Source organism: Vanrija pseudolonga, chromosome 2 (genome assembly GCF_020906515.1).
Source record: "Vanrija pseudolonga chromosome 2, complete sequence".
Classification (NCBI taxonomy): Eukaryota; Fungi; Basidiomycota; class Tremellomycetes; order Trichosporonales; family Trichosporonaceae; genus Vanrija; species Vanrija pseudolonga.
This window is the reverse complement of record NC_085850.1, coordinates 2,584,050-2,596,056: the sequence shown is the minus strand read 5'-3', so window position 1 is coordinate 2,596,056 and position 12,007 is coordinate 2,584,050. Positions and strand designations below refer to the sequence as shown.

At 60.5% G+C, this 12,007-nt stretch overlaps 4 protein-coding genes across 5 annotated transcripts; 3 read left to right on the top strand and 1 right to left on the bottom strand.

The window, feature by feature from the left end:
• The first annotated feature begins 177 nt into the window (after window positions 1–177).
• DOCK3_1 (Dedicator of cytokinesis protein 3) lies at window positions 178–7,517 on the top strand. 2 transcript variants are annotated; one of them, XM_062769275.1, is made up of 6 exons: window positions 178–366; window positions 496–768; window positions 839–1,322; window positions 1,377–5,114; window positions 5,166–7,310; window positions 7,389–7,517. In XM_062769275.1, exons 1-5 carry the CDS (start codon window positions 332–334, stop codon window positions 7,308–7,310), a joined length of 6,675 nt encoding a protein of 2,224 aa, XP_062625259.1. In that variant the 5' UTR covers window positions 178–331; the 3' UTR covers window positions 7,389–7,517. The 2 variants fall into 2 exon arrangements, with proteins under 2 accessions (XP_062625259.1, XP_062625260.1); XM_062769276.1 differs by having other exon boundaries at window positions 839–5,114.
• cript (Cysteine-rich PDZ-binding protein) lies at window positions 7,495–7,917 on the bottom strand (the record flags this gene model as incomplete). The annotated part of the gene is made up of 3 exons (XM_062769274.1): window positions 7,495–7,517; window positions 7,567–7,858; window positions 7,894–7,917. 3 exons carry the CDS (start codon window positions 7,915–7,917, stop codon window positions 7,495–7,497), a joined length of 339 nt encoding a protein of 112 aa, XP_062625258.1.
• A 217-nt stretch (window positions 7,918–8,134) lies between these two features.
• On the top strand, window positions 8,135–9,788 carry Actr2 (Actin-related protein 2). Its single transcript, XM_062769273.1, has 6 exons — window positions 8,135–8,328; window positions 8,374–8,416; window positions 8,511–8,864; window positions 8,921–9,207; window positions 9,245–9,523; window positions 9,571–9,788. Exons 1-6 carry the CDS (start codon window positions 8,284–8,286, stop codon window positions 9,736–9,738), a joined length of 1,176 nt encoding a protein of 391 aa, XP_062625257.1. The 5' UTR covers window positions 8,135–8,283; the 3' UTR covers window positions 9,739–9,788.
• Window positions 9,789–9,985: 197 nt separating this feature from the next.
• OMA1 (Metalloendopeptidase OMA1, mitochondrial) lies at window positions 9,986–11,906 on the top strand (the record flags this gene model as incomplete). Its single annotated transcript, XM_062769272.1, has 8 exons — window positions 9,986–10,356; window positions 10,392–10,440; window positions 10,480–10,592; window positions 10,628–10,958; window positions 11,006–11,152; window positions 11,185–11,258; window positions 11,291–11,555; window positions 11,596–11,906. The coding sequence occupies 8 exons, from the start codon at window positions 9,986–9,988 to the stop codon at window positions 11,821–11,823; spliced, it is 1,578 nt and encodes a 525-aa protein (XP_062625256.1). The 3' UTR covers window positions 11,824–11,906.
• Window positions 11,907–12,007: the final 101 nt, after the last annotated feature.

Genomic DNA, 12,007 nt, shown 5'->3' with positions numbered 1-12,007 from the left:
CACACGCTGCACGCTGCTTGCTTGCCAAAACACCCACCCCCTGCTGTATCAACACCACACTTAGTAGCCAAGCTAGCCCGGCTGCCTGCCTGCCTGCCTGCCTGCATCGACCCGCCGCGCGCACACGGCACAAGCGAGACACGACACTTTTGGAGTCTGGCCATCATCTCGACTCACTCTCATCTCTTACACTCGCTCGACCTTTTTTACTCTACGCGTTTCATGACACTATCCACTCTCGGCAGCACGACGCCTCAATACCCATAAACACGACACGACACGGACACGCCAACCTCCACCACACCAAACGCCCAGACAGTTTGCCATTGCAATGGCCGGCCCGAGCGCCAGTTCGGGGCCTTCACGGTGAGCAATCCCACCATCACCACCCGCGGCCAGCACATCACACTTGTCCGCACATCCCTTTCACGCATCTCGCCTCTCACTTGGCCTCTACGCGTCTCGCGTTCGAGTGCACGTACTAATGCCCCCCAGAAGGAGCGGCTCTTGGGAGCCCCTCCCCCACATCTACTCGGGCCTGGTAGTCCACCCCTTCCACCCAGCCCAGTCGCTGCCAGCATCTCCAACCGCCACCATCCGGTCCACCAAGAACCGCTTCTCATGGGCCGGCTCACGCGCAGATGACTCGTTCTCAACAACACGCGGCAACCCACACGAGGTCACGCTCGATGTCGGCGACGAGTTCTTTGCTTTCGAAGAGTATCGATCGCTCGACGACGCGGGTGACAGCTCGATCTGGTATCGAGGGTAAGTGAGCTGGGTAACACCCACCCGCGTGGTGCTAGTCGTCCGCTAAACTAGTCGTTCCCTTGCACAGTTACATTGTCCAGGGCGTGTCCTTGCCAATGCTCATGCCGTCGCCCGATGCTCCAACAGTATTCCCAAAAGCAGAGCCCTCGGTGCTCATCGGCATCTTCCCCGCGGCAGCCGTCCATGTGCGACCGAACGCGGTCACCGAGAGTGACGTGTTGACCGCAGCCCACGAGCGTGCACGTGAACTGGCAAAGGACCGTGCTCATGACCTCCGACGAGAGATGGCCGCAGTCCGGGAAGAGGACGAGGACGAAATCGACGGAAGGACCAACGGCGTCTCCAGTACTGAAAGCGACGCCGCTGGTCGATCCAACGGCTCGTCTGGCCTCCTCAAGCGGAATCGCAGACCAGCCTCTCTCGTCCTAGCCAAGCCAAGAGAAAAGGAGCAACCGCCACTGCCTACATTGACTGCTGGCGACTCGACCGTGGCCGGTCAGCAGTGGCCCCTAGTGGATGAGATCGCATGTGCGATCCGAGAGTGGTATGCCGTAAGTAGCCTTAGTGTGGGTGTCGTCGAGCTCTTTCCTGACAACACTCTACAGAGGCTGCCGACCTACCTCGCCATGCGCGAGTACCGCCTGCTCAACAACGTCGTCCAACACATCGATGCATTGTTTCTGGGCCGCCGACAGCTGCTCTCGCAAATGTTGAGCGGTGACGAGCTGGTCCGCATTCGCCGAGAATGTGTCTCACGACTCGTCAAGTGCAACGTCGCCCAGGGTCTCGAGGTCATTGTGCGCAGTCTGGAAGATGGCAGCGTGGTCGGTGTCGACAAGGATCGTGCCCTCACTAGCTCGGGTTGGATGGGCGGTGTGCTGGCTTATGTCTACCAGGTTCAACTGGCATACATCGACTTGGTCCCACTCGACGCGTTGTTCGGCAAGTCAACGATTCCACGACCACTGGCCATCAAGGCGCCCGTCACGACTGCGCTCGAAGCGGCACGCGAGGCCGATACAGCACCGAGCGGCTATCACCTGCTACTGGACTTCCGCGCGTTCGTCGCCAGCCCCTGCTCTCCAGGCGAAACGGCCGAGCTCTTCTTCTCCCTATACTCCAAGGACCAGGGCAAGTTCTTGACGGAAGAGTTCTGCCTCATCCTCAACCACAATGGAAGCCCGGCACGCGATGCTGAGCATCGACTGGGCAAGTTGAGGACCCTGTTTGCCGACCTCCGCGCCGACGACGTTGCCAGCGGCACGTACCTCGTCTGTCGAATCGTCCGCAATGGAAGCATGAAGATGGCGGCCGAGTCGAGCACAGCTGGGTCGCCTGAGGGGGGCCGTTGGTCCACCAGCGGCAAACGGACCAGCACAATGTTCAACAACGAGCCAGGAAGCAAATGGAGGAGTTCGATGTCCATCTCTGACAACAGGCCAGAAGAATCATCCACCTCGCTTACTGGATACGAGCCGCAGCGCACCCAGACGATCGATACTATTGTCAGCCAGAGCACAACCACAAGCTCCCGCGGGTCTTTGCGCCGTCCTCTGGGATGTGCCGTCTTCGAGCTCCCCCAGATGTCCCGACTTACAGGTGACGGCAGCAACGACGACCACGCCATGCCCATCTACGTTGCCCGCGACGAAGGCACGTTTGCAACATTGCACGCCGACATCATCTTGCACAACGAACGGGCCTACGACCGATCGCCTCGTGCGGAAGCCATGGCTTTCGGGCTGCGCCTCTTCCACGGCCCGCTTGAGACGGTCATCAGGGAGCACCCTTCGCTTCTCTTGGAGACCCCTCAGACGGCCCGGCTAGGCTTCCCGGACGTTGTGCCTCCCGGCATTGTTCGCAATGACCTGTACATCAAGCTGTGGGCGGCGTCCTTCTCAACGCTGTTCCCGGCGGCAGGCACTTTGCGTGTGAGGAAGACGGTCGCCCCTATTGCGTCCAGCACGCAGGTATCCCTCGAGGTCCGACGCGCGGATGGCACACTGGTTCCAGACTCGCTGTACGCTGGCGGTTCTGGCGAGCCCCCGACTGCCCAGTACAACTCAATCGTCTACTACCACAACGACCGACCGACATTCGGAGAGCTGATCAAGATTGCGCTTCCTCAGGGGTCTGGCGACTGCCACTTGTTCCTTTCGTTCCGCCACCGGACTCGCGAGCGTGATACTGCCAATGGGGAGGGCGGTGAGAAGCCCTTCGCGTTTGCCTACCTGCCATTGTTTTCCCACAACGCCTCGATCAAGGACGGCAAGCACGAATTGATTCTCTACCACATGGAGAAGTCGAGCATGCAGCCGACGCCGAACCTCTACTTCAAGGTGCCTTCGACTGGTGAGCCCCGCCTCTCCGCAGAGTCATCGCGAAACATGACTGCGCTTCGGGACCGCATCTCCCTCCGGACCTTCCTCTGCTCGACCTTGCACACACAAGACGACACACTGCGTGCCCTGTTTTCTTGGCAGAGCGCCGATGCCGAGGCCCTGTGCCAGACGCTTCAGATGTTCGGCTTTGTTGGTGAGGACGAAATCGCCAAGTTCCTTCAGCCGGTTCTGGACGCCCTGTTCGCCATTCTGGTCGGCCATCTCGGTGACCGACGAGAGGAGGTGGACGACCTTGTATTCAAGGGCCTGATCAAGGTTCTGTCCATGGCCTTCGATCGCCGATTCCCCTCATTCACCTCGACCCTGGCCTCGTACACCTCTAAGCACTTTGGCTTCGCCTCTTCAGCACCCCACCTACTGCGCGCCATGAAGGCGGTGATGGGACGTCCTGCGACGCAGGAGTACCGCTCGCTTCTCAAGGTCTGGCACAACGTCTTCCGCTTCGTCATTCGGTCACGCGAACTTGACCGCTCGCGCGGATCGTCTCTTGGCCCGTCGTCAGCGCAGATCGAGGCCGACTTCAAACGCCAGACCCGAGAAATTCTGGAGGAGATCAACAACATTATGATCTCCAGCGACAGGGCATTGATTGGTTCGCAGACCTTGGCTGTGCAGCACTATGCCGACATCCTTCCCGATCTTGCCCAGGTGTTCCCGCCAGAAGAGATTGCCGAGATGGTGATCGTATTCACCGACACTCTGACAACCGCGCAGGGCAACCTTGCGATCTACAAGCTGCTTCTCATTCTGCAGATCGTCAAGACCCTCCTCGACTTCTCCGAGACTCGTGCAGAGCTCATTCCGGCCATCATTCGCTGGATCAAGCCCCACGTGGGTCGCTACGAGGAGGACCTCTACTCGGCCCGCAACGAGACGCAGGCCACCAAGGACAGTCGCCAGATCCGTTGGCTTGAGTGCAACCGCCTTGCCATCTCGATCATGGCATGGACTGTCAACAAGCTACAGGAGTTGTTAGACTCGCCGATCATCAAGTCTGACCCGATGCTCTTGTCACAAGAAGAGGACAACATCGAGTACTGCCTGTCCATCCTGCCGCTCCTATTCGACTCGTACCTTGAGCTCAACTCGGACTCTACTCTCTCGCTGCTGGAACGCCACCGCTCATCACTGACTGTTTGGAAGTCTACTCCCGACGTGTTCCCCAACTCTCACCCCTTCGCCCTGGTGTCGGACCTCCCGCCACCATCACTCCTGGACCAAGAGGAGGGCTTACCACCGGCCGGCATCTTCAAGTGCGCTCTGGCTGAAACCTCGGTCGTCATCTTCACGCTGGTGATCGCTTCACCGCGGATCAACATTGTCCGATGGTTGGACGAGCTCCTTGACATGAGCGATGTCGACCAGGTGACTGCCATCCTCAAGCGTTCGTTCAGCGTCTTCGACTCGGTCATCAACTTTGAGGCTTTCCCCCGCCAGTGGCTCACGCTCTCTGGCCTCGCATTCACCGCCGTTGTCCGATGGGTCGATCCTGTTTTGGAGCACCTTACACGCGAAGAGTACGTGCCGCCCATCGAGGACATGGAGCGGTTCGATGTCGACCTGTGGACGCGTTTGATCGGCCTTCTCTGCGACATGTGCGGCAGTGAGGAACTGTCTCTCGAGGACCAGGGCCTGCAGCGTCGCCGTGCCGGTTGGATCATTGCCGGAGACCTGAGGGACGACGGCGCAACCCTGCTACAGAGGTTGTGGAACACAATGGGCTGGCAGTCGCTCGGCCCCAAGGGATCGCCACGCTACGGAGGATACCAGACTCGTTTCACGGGCCTTGCGGAACGTATCTTGACCCTGTGCCTGACTTCGCACGACCGTTTGTGCGAGGTGGCGGTCGAGATTCTGTTCTCGATGATCTACGCCGAGTACGTACTCGACGGCAAGTTCCATGCCATCCAGACGGAGATTTTCCAGAAACTCGAGTTACTTGTAAGTTGTCACACACCCGAGACATCCCACAGCCGCTGACGTTACTCGCAGTTCACCCAGAAGTCGATCTCGGCGAGCGAGTCAGGCACACGAGCCTACTTCGTTACTCGGCTTCGTAACGTCTTCGAGGCCACCCCTGAAATCGATTCCAACTTCCGTGATCACGTCGCTCCGTTCCTGGATCAGGTCGAGCTGTTCATCGACCTGCTCATGGCCGTACGGGACCTCCCCGAGACCCCGCAATGGAAGGAGGAGCGCGTGGCTGCCACTGTCCGTCTGATGGAATTCTTCTCCCGGGTGGGCCGCGACGATCTCTACATCCGCTTCGTCCACCATCTCGTCTCCATCAATGCGGAGGCAGGCGATTGGCTTGGCGCAGGTCTCGCACTCAAACTGCACGCCGACCTTCACGAGTGGAAGATGGATGGTGAACTGGTCGACGAGTTCAACCACGGTGGCTTGCAGTTGCCCGCTCAGACTCAGTTTGAACGCAAGGAGGCACTGCTTTACCACGTCCTCGAGTACCTTGCCGAAGCCGAGGCGTACGAGCATTCTGCAGAAATTTGCAAGGAACTAGTGGCCCAACACCGTCAAGTCACCTTCAATATTGAGCGCATTTCAGAGCTTCTCAACCACGAAGCCAAGCTTTGGGAGAGTATGGGCGCGTCAACCCGTCCCAAGCCGGAGTACTTCCGGGTGGCTTACTTTGGCAACTTTACGACCATCAACCTTGACAAGGAGTTTATTGTTCGCGGTGCGCCATGGCAGCGATACGTCGACTTTTGCGAAGCTCTGCAGGTCAAGCACCCCGACGCTCAGGTCTACAAGTCAAAGATTCCTCCTTCCGACACGGTGCGCTACGGCACCGACCCGGTGGTATGGGTCACCAGCGTCACGCCAGTGCCGGACCTCACCAAACCCGTCTTCCGTGATGGAGTGGAGCCTGCTGTTCAGACCTACTACAAGACGAGCTCCGTCAACCAGTTTGAGACGATGCGGCCGTACATTGTCGATCCCGAGGAGCGCGAGCCGATCCTTCAGTGGCTGGAGAAGACAACGCTTACAACGTCGAATGAGCTGCCGGCTCTGCAGAGCCGTGCCGAGGTCGTTCACATTCACCACCACCACATCTCGCCAGTCGACACTGCCATTCTGGCTGTGCGCAAGGCTGACCGCGACCTCAGCAAGCTGACAGACGCGGAGAACGTGGACGTCAAGATGCTCGGCACTGCCTTGAACGGTGCTGTCGACTCTCGTGTCAACGGCGGTGTTCCGCTCTACAAGAAGCACTTCCTGGACCCGGCATACGTTGAGCGCCACCTGACCGAGAAGCAGAATGTGGCCACACTCCGTGAAGCCGTGCTCGACTATGTCCGCACTATTCAGAAGGGTCTCTCCGCGCACCAGCGCGTCAACAAGGATATTGCGTTCCACGAGGCTCTCCGAACGCTGTACAACAAGGCCTACGCCGACGAGATTCTCAGACTCCCTCGCCTGTCTGACGCGAGCAGTACACCTCCTCGTCTGTCTACCAGCGTCGCCACGCACGAGTCCAAGCCCGAGTCTTCTCGCCCCACCTCGGCGCTGTCGACCGAGCCGCATTCGAAGAGGACTTCGCGAAGCAGTTACGTCCTCCCGACGCTCCGTGTTGGCCCACGAAACTCGGCACTCCCAGACGTTCGCCAGAGCGTGATCAGTCAGGTCCCGTCCAGCTCCGCGGGCGGTCAGGGTGATACCCCGAAAGCTGGTGGCATCCTGCTCAGCCCACGAGCGTCCATCTCGGGGTCAGCAATCTCTCGCAACTTGTCCGTGAGAGCCAACGGTAACGGCCACAATGCGCGCAAGTCTGTGGCGTCCGTTGCGCCATCGGTAACCCCGTCTACCGCGGCCACCGACGACGGCTCACCCGGGACTGCGAAGGCGGAGAAGTTTGCCCAGTCGTTGAGCGTTGCCAGCGGCATGGGTCGCCCGAGTGAGTCGGGCACACGACCAGAGGTCCCCAACTCGGCTACGTCGAGTGTCGCCGCCGTTCCTGCTGCCGTGCGAGTGAGCACGAGCACACGGGAGAGCGTCAGCTCGGGCGCGAGCGGTGGAGTCAATTCTGTGGACAGCAGAGCGTCGAAAGACAACGACGGCGCGAGTGTGGCGAGCAAGCGCGACACGTTGAGGCGGTTTGGCAGTCTTCTGCGACGATAGGTGTGTCGATTTGATGTTGTTACAACTTATACCCCTGGGCTCTTTGATACCTTCATACAACATATATTGACAAAGTAGGAACGAACGGGCGACGATCTTTGGGTATTCAATGAAGCATTTGCTTGGGCGAGGCGTGGTGGATGGAGCGAAGGGTTGGGTCTATCTTGCTGCTGCCGCCAGTGGTCTACTTGGAGGTCTGCTTGTACCCTGCACAGTCAGCATGCCATACCGTTCGTCACGGCCAAACCAAACCCACTCGAAGTGTCCAAGACAATGTTGCCGCATATTGCGCACAGCCCCTTCTTGTAAGCGCACTTCTGGCAGCGGGTAGCATTGTTCTGGTGCACCTGCTGCTTGCAGTCGATGCACTTGTTGCCGTAGGGGTTGGTCTTTGAGCGGCTGACGCCAGGCTTGGCGTATGGCGCGGCGCGCGCGCGCGCCGTAAGCAGCTTGTTCTCGCCGATCTTGCGCACGCCCGTCGCCCCGGCACCCGAAGACGAGCCAGCGACCGACTTGAACGTGTCGAGCGTGGCTATGCTTGCTGTTTTCTGCGCGTGAGCTGCCAGTCGACACACTAGCTCACCTTCTCGCACTTCTTGCAGACCATGGTGTAGTTTGTGATGGAGAGTGAGGTCGATCACCAAGTCGCCACCTAACATCTCGAAGTGGAGGCTTCTAGCCACGTGGATAACGCCGCTACCCCCGCCGTCGTGGCCCTCGTCACCATGGCCCCCTGGGTGCCCTGGGAGGCGGTGACGTCCATGGTCGTCGTCGCAGCATGCACCGCCAGCATCGTGGCCAGCTGCAGCTTGCTCAACATTACATCGATCAACCGACGCCGACGCATCGCAACATCGCCGCGTGCACTCTCACTCTCGCCGACTAACGAATCCACGGACACGCCAGTGGCACCCACGGCCCGAGCTACGCTCCGCTCCCCTCCATCTCCCTCTACCCCACACCCAACTCCACCATGGCCGACTCGAACGTCCCCCTCGTTGTGGATAACGGTACCGGCGTGAGTTGGCTGCGGGGATGATTTGGACGCAGCTGACATTCTCAGTTCGTCAAGTGCGGCTGGGCTGGCTCCAACTTTCCCGAGCATGGTCAGTGCGCTGGTGTCGGCGTCGGCGCACGACACGTAACGTCGCCGCGCGGCGCCGAACCAGTCATGACGAGCACATACTGACACCGCCGCAGTCTTCCCGTCCGTCGTCGGACGGCCAATCCTCCGTGCCGAGGAGCGCCTCGGCAGCTCGCAGCTCCGCGACCTGATGATCGGCGACGAGGCGGCCGAGAACCGCTCGTTCCTCCAGATGTCACATCCGATGGAGCACGGCATCATCAAGAACTGGCCCGACATGATGCACCTCTGGGACTACACGTTCGCCGAGAAGCTCAAGGTCGACACGCGCGGCCGCAAGATCCTGCTCACTGAGCCGCCTATGAACCCCAAGGCGAACCGCGAGAAGATGGCCGAGGTCATGTTCGAGCGATACCAGTTTGGCGGCATCTACGTCGCCATCCAGGCCGTGCTTACGCTCTATGCGCAGGGTGAGTGGATGATGAGCAGTTGGTGATGATGGGCGCTCGCTGAACGTACGCCCCAGGTCTGCAGACCGGTGTTGTTGTCGACTCGGGAGACGGTGTCACCCACATCGTGCCAGTGTACGACGGTTTCGCGCTCCCCCACCTCACCCGCCGTCTCGACGTTGCAGGCCGCGACGTGACGAGGTACCTCATCAAGCTGCTCCTCATGCGCGGCTACGCGTTTGAGCGTACGGCCGACTTTGAGACGGTCCGCGGTATCAAGGAGGCGCTCTGTTTCACCTCGTACGACCTCGACCTCGACAAGAAGCTCTCGGACGAGACGACGGTGCTGGTCGAGAACTACACTGTGGGTGCGGAGATGGTGATAACGCGCTGACCTGCAGCTTCCCGACGGACGCGTGATCAAGGTCGGCTCGGAGCGCTTCGAGGCACCCGAGTGCATGTTCCAGCCACACCTTGTCGACGTTGAGCAGCCCGGTGTCGCCGAGCTCCTCTTCCAGACCATCCAGCAGGCGGCTGTCGACACCCGTTCCGAGCTCTACAAGCACATTGTGCTCTCGGGCGGTTCGTCAATGTACCCCGGCTTCCCGTCGCGTCTGGAGAAGGAGATGAAGCAGCTGTACCTGACGCGCGTGCTCAACAACGACACCTCGAGGTTGAAGGTGGGTGGTGCCGGTCGCAGGAGATGGTATACCACTGACACACACAGCACTTCAAGATCCGTATCGAGGACCCCCCTCGCAGGAAACACATGGTCTTCCTCGGCGGAGCTGTGCTCGCTGACATCATGAAGGGCCAGGAGGCCTTCTGGGTCACCAAGGAGGAGTGGGACGAGCAGGGCGTCCGGGCACTCGACAAGCTCCAGCGGGGAGAGTAGGGCTGCTCCCAGCCGCCGTTGTAGTGTAGTGACATGAATGTGCTGCGGATAGTGTGCAGGTGTTGTGGGTTGTGGGTGGTGGATTGATGGTGTGTGAGAGTCGCGTCGTCCGTCGGATGCCAAGTCGTGGGGATTGCGGGTTGCGCGTGACCGGTTAGTGCTGCTGCAGTTGGTTGCCGCTGCAACCAACATGTGACGCCATTGACGACACCCGCCGCCGTCGTCACCATCACATCGCCCACTCATCATGCGTCCACCATCAGGGGTGCGAGCATGGTGGCTCAACGCCGCGCGAGGACCAACAGCAGCAGCGGCGCCGCGGCGGCCAACTGGAGTCACCGGGCCCGTGCGCACGTTGGCGGGGTTGCCACCTAGGCCGCCACCGTCGCCATCGCCACTGATAAGGCCCGCGACGCGGATAACAACAAGAGCAGTAACGGCGACGACGCCGCGCGTCCCACCTTCCTCCCTCTTGCAGTCGGCCATCCTCCTCCGCGCGCTGCACACGTCCAAGCCGCGGCGGGACGTCTTCTTCCTCTCCATCCCGGCCATCAAGAGCGGCCTGCTGAACGTCACGCGCTTCTCACTCCTCTTCCTGCCCTTCGTGTTCCGGTACAAGTGGGTCGTCGTGGGCGTGCGCGGGCTGACGCAAGGCTGTGGAAGAAGTACAAGCGCACAGCGTGGATTCTGATCCAGGTGCCGGTGGGTAGTGCTGGCGCCTCAAGCCGCTGACTGCTCCAGATCTTCGCGTTCTGCATCGTCCTCGCGCTCGGGCTGAACCAAGACCCGCGGACGGGGCGCTGGCGCCTCCTGCTGATGGGCGAGCGCGAGGAGCTGGCGTGGTCGCATCGCAAGTGGGTATCATGTCAAGGTGGGGCTAACGGCGCAGACACAAAGAGGTGCTCATGCACGAGGGGCCGCTGCTCCTCCCGCCCGACGACCCGCGCAGCCGGCAAGTCGAGCGCGTGACGGCGCGCATCATCACCGCGCTCGAGGAGCAGGACAAGCATATCGTCTCGGGCGCGGCGTGGCCCCCCAAAGAGGACTTTGCGCGCTCCATGAACGAGCGCGAGGAGCGCTTTGGGGACTATAGTGGCCGAATGGCGCGCTTCGAGCCCAGCGCAACGGCACACTCGGCGTACATGCCTTTCCGGCCCCAGTCGCAGAACCCCCTCAAGAACATGGAGTCGGCGGACTGGAATATCTACATTATTGATCATGTGGGTTGGGGATGGGTGGGGGAGGGGCTGACGTGCCACAGCCACAGCTGAACGCCTTCGCGCTGCCGTCCAAGGATTTGTTTATTTACACTGGCCTGCTTGACACCCTGCCAAAAGACGACACTATGCTCGCTGCAGTGCTGTCTCACGAGATTGCCCACGTCGCACAGCGGCACGCAGTGGAGAACCTTGGAGTAGGTGTTCCTTGTGGCGGCGCTGATCCCAGTTCCTCAACGTGGCGGCGGTCGCCTTCGACGTGCTCCGTGGCATCTCGTTCGCGCTGACCATCTCCTTCCCATTGTGAGGCTACCTTGCGACCCCGCTGACCACAGCATCACCGACTCTGCGGGAATGTTCATCAACTGGCTCAATGACGTCGTCGCGCAGCGCGCCTACTCGCGCAAGCTGGAGGAGGAGGCGGACGCCGTCGGCCTCGAGTTGATGGCTATCGCGGGGTATGACCCGCGCGCGATGCTCGACCTGTGGGGGCTGATGGCCTGCGTCGAGGAGGACGCACAACGCATGGGGCAGAGCGTGTCCATTGAGAACAGGCTGCAGCTGCTGCGCACGCACCCGACAAGCCAGGCGCGGCAGGAGGTGAGTGTGGGTCGGCATGGGCGATGCTGATACCTTCCAGGCAATCCAGCACCTGCTCCCCAAGACCATGAAGGTGTGGGAGTCGAGACGGTCCACCACGCGCGCGGCGATCGAGCGGTTGAAAGCCGCTGAGAGGAAGCAGGCCGCCGAAGAGGCCGTGGCTCTGGCTACGGTGGCTACCGTGGCGGCGGAGGTCAAGGCCGTCGAGGCCCTCGAGGAGGAAGAGGCCGCGGTCGCTGTTGCGGCGGCCGAGCCGGAGAGAATCTAAACTTTTAACGACCAGTCTCTCCATTCTGTTGTTACCCCCGAACATGCTCCGCATGTCTTGTTGAACGTAGATTCTTGTAATGCATGAAACAGTTGTCAGTGTCTACCTCATCGTCCATCAGAAGGGCTACTGCTGCTGGGTGATGAAAAATACTTCCGTGACTTCAGCCAGTTTCAAACGTAAA

Coding starts and splice junctions, on each gene's coding strand:
- DOCK3_1 (XM_062769276.1), top strand. CDS start 332: ATGGCCGGCCCGAGCGCCAGTTCGGGGCCTTCACG. Junction 367..495: donor GCCAGTTCGGGGCCTTCACG/GTGAGCAATCCC, acceptor AATGCCCCCCAG/AAGGAGCGGCTCTTGGGAGC. Junction 769..838: donor AGCTCGATCTGGTATCGAGG/GTAAGTGAGCTG, acceptor TCCCTTGCACAG/TTACATTGTCCAGGGCGTGT.
- Actr2 (XM_062769273.1), top strand. CDS start 8,284: ATGGCCGACTCGAACGTCCCCCTCGTTGTGGATAACGGTACCGGC. Junction 9,208..9,244: donor TGCTGGTCGAGAACTACACT/GTGGGTGCGGAG, acceptor GCTGACCTGCAG/CTTCCCGACGGACGCGTGAT. Junction 9,524..9,570: donor ACGACACCTCGAGGTTGAAG/GTGGGTGGTGCC, acceptor TGACACACACAG/CACTTCAAGATCCGTATCGA.